Source organism: Frankliniella occidentalis, unplaced genomic scaffold (assembly GCF_000697945.3).
Source record: "Frankliniella occidentalis isolate FOCC.00 unplaced genomic scaffold, Focc_3.1 Scaffold158, whole genome shotgun sequence".
Lineage (NCBI taxonomy): Eukaryota > Metazoa > Arthropoda > Insecta > Thysanoptera > Thripidae > Frankliniella > Frankliniella occidentalis.
Genome location: NW_026267284.1, coordinates 207,880 through 210,730, shown reverse-complemented (window position 1 = coordinate 210,730; position 2,851 = coordinate 207,880). Strand labels below are relative to the sequence as shown.

The following is a 2,851-nucleotide window of genomic DNA, read 5'->3' as shown; positions in this document are numbered from 1 at the left end:
GCAGCAGCAGCAGCGTGGCTATGGGATCGGGCGAGCCGCAGCAGCCTAGAGGTGCACGAGTTGCGGCGAGCCAAGAAGAGAGAGAGACCCGGCTCGCCGCCGCCGCCACCCTGTGCGATTTATCAAAAAATAACACACCGCGGTGGCGCCTCCTTGGCGCTCGCGCCGCAACTGGGCCGTCCTGGGGAAGAGATACGCGGCTCTGCGACCGATAATTAAACAGGCCCCGCACCAGCGGGCGCATCCAGCGGGGCGGGGCGGGGCGGGGATGGGGCGGCCGTGGCTGCCCCGCCGCTGCCCAGGCGGCCGCTCTCATGACGACGCGGACCGTTTGTTCCCGCGCGCTGCGATTCGAGACTATCGAGCCTAATAATCGATGGGGTCGTTTTTCACGACTCGAATTACATGATGGGGGATTGCGCGCGCGCCCTATGCCCATACAGTCGGACAGACGGCACACACACACACACACACACACACACACACACACGCACGCACATGTACATCGCTGCTGTACCCGCACCCGCGTCTGCTGCTGTACGGGAGTACGGCCAAGTCTAGAGCTTTAGAGGATAAAGTGCACTAGACAGCCAAGCTTATAAAGTTAGTTTATAAAATTGAAAGATAAACGGGGTGGGAAAAAAAGGAGAACGGTGTTCAGCCATTTCCTGGAGGCACCCGGGGGTTAGGCAAGCCAGCCGCACACAGCTGCACCGACACCATTGTGGTGCCAGTCCCGTGTGCCGTCAGTCATGAGGATGCATCGCCGACTATTTGCGGTGCTCTGCGAAGCCGACCATTTTTTCTCCCTTTACTGATCGCTTTGCGTGAGAAAAAACAAATGGAAATAAGAACTTTAGCTGTTGGCGGTGATGCGACTGACTCCGCACCGCGTGGCAAACGGGGAGACGTCTCACTCCACGACAGTAAACCGGGAGCCATAAGGTTTGCCGTAAGGAGCTATAATGTGATGACATGATCCCCCGGGGGCAGATCCGGTCGGCTGGGATGGGAGCTCGGGATGTGGGGACAGGATATGGTGGTTAGTGCAGACGAATCATTTTGCAGAACACGATGAAATATTTTTTTAAATGCATTCTGAGGATAAGAACTATTGCTTCACAGCCAACGGAGCCTTTTATCTGCTTTGTATTTCCCGAAACAGTAAACTAAAACAGGTAGAAAAAAGTATTTTCTGTGCAGTGACAACTGGTTTTGCCCATGAAAGTACTAATTGCGCCTACAAAGAATTCGTTTACTCAAGAAATAAAAAGGGCTTCTATTTACATCCTAAATTAACATACGTGCGCTGTGTACCCACCAAAACCTCTGCGTTCTCGACCTTTGGAAACAATACTACCGGGGCCCGTTACGCACCCCAAATGACAAAGGGACTTTGTTCCAACACGCACCTGTCAGTGCGTCATGAAGATGCAAACTTTGAATTTGAGTACTGACAAACTACTTGTATCTAGCTTTCTAAACTCCTCTTCACTTTCTCCTTAGAGGTCTGCAAAATAGTTTATGCATACATCTTTTTAAAAATATTTTTCTTTATATGTACAAAAATGTATACTTTCTTTTACAGTGTGACGAATGACAACGATGACAGCACCTGCTGAGGGGAGATGGGAGTGCTACGGAATCCCTGCTGCGCGTCCGTCCCCCTCTCCTCTTCTTCCTTCTTCCACGCCACGCCACGACACGCTGCAGAACGCCGGGCAGCCTCTCCGATACCGCCTAGCCTTATCTTCTATAAAGCATCGAGCTCCCCCAGGTTTGAGGTTAGTCGTACCTTGTCCGTCACACGGCCCAGCAGCCCGCCAGCCCAGACCTCCCATCCCTGTCCTCCCCACCCGGCCCCGCGCCCCGCTCCCTCCGCCCCGCCCGGCGTGCTCCGCTCAGCACTCGCCGCGTCTCGCAGTCTGACTCGGACTGGCCACCAGGCAGCAACGAAAAGTGTCGAGTGAGTGAAAGAGTGAGTGAGTGCGAGAGTGCGCGAGAGCAGAGAGTGAGACAGTGAGTGCAGTGCATCCCCAGAGGAGTACCACAATGAAGAGCTTCAGCGTCGGTTTTATGGTAAGTGACTGTACCCGCCTTCACCTTTGGTTTTGCAGGGGGCTGCAGAGAGGGGTCAGTTGGGGTGCAGCCCATAGATCAAGCAGGGAAAATAGGATAGTAGTTTCAGGAAAAAAAATACAAAAATTATGCGGGTAGGTACTATCGTAAAGCAAAACATTTGTATAGATAATGTTATAGTTTCACCAGATAGGAGGCGTTATATCCTCTGGAAACTCAAGTGTGTACTTGAGTACAAACTACCTCCTGCATGCTTGACCAAGTACATACTTTCTTCTGCATACTTGCCAAGAACACAGAATTTTCTTGCATACGTGTAGGTTTTCTGAAGATGCTGCATTCAAGTACACACTTGGGTTTCTAGAGTCATTCTTGACCTTTCACAAATTATAATTTTCCACTACTTATTCTGTCCCTGTCCGTAAACAAACATAGCTCCCTTTTTAACAAAAAAAATACTATTCAATTGATCTAACGAGGTGCCCAGTGTTATTAAAACACTGCGTGTGATCGCTGTTCATGTTTTTAAATGCCGAAGCGAAATGACTGTTCCTGCTTAATTCTGATTAAAGGTCTCGTCTCTATACTTTCCCACCAAACTTGCCGGCAATCTCGTGGAGGTGAAAAACAGATAAGAGCAAAGCAAGCTTGGCTGAGAAAAAGAGCGAGAGAGAGAGAGAGAGAGAGAGAGAGAGAGAGAGAGAGAGGGGGGGGATAGAGTATGTATGTGTGTTATGACTCGGTCGTCATCGTGTTAAGTAATCCGCGCTCG

General features: G+C 50.7%; 1 protein-coding gene across 4 annotated transcripts in view; it reads left to right on the top strand.

The window, feature by feature from the left end:
- Positions 1–1,613: 1,613 nt before the first annotated feature.
- The window catches only part of LOC113216066 (uncharacterized), a 26,120-nt gene continuing 24,882 nt past the window's right edge, over positions 1,614–2,851 (top strand). For 2 of the 4 annotated variants that reach the window (XM_052271337.1, XM_052271336.1), the window contains exon 1: positions 1,614–1,784. In XM_052271337.1, coding sequence (XP_052127297.1) covers positions 1,629–1,784 — 156 coding nt within the window. In that variant the 5' untranslated portion in view covers positions 1,614–1,628. Of the gene's footprint in view, positions 2,080–2,851 lie in introns of all 4 variants that reach the window. The other 2 variants (XM_026435768.2, XM_026435767.2) reach the window with 2 other exon arrangements.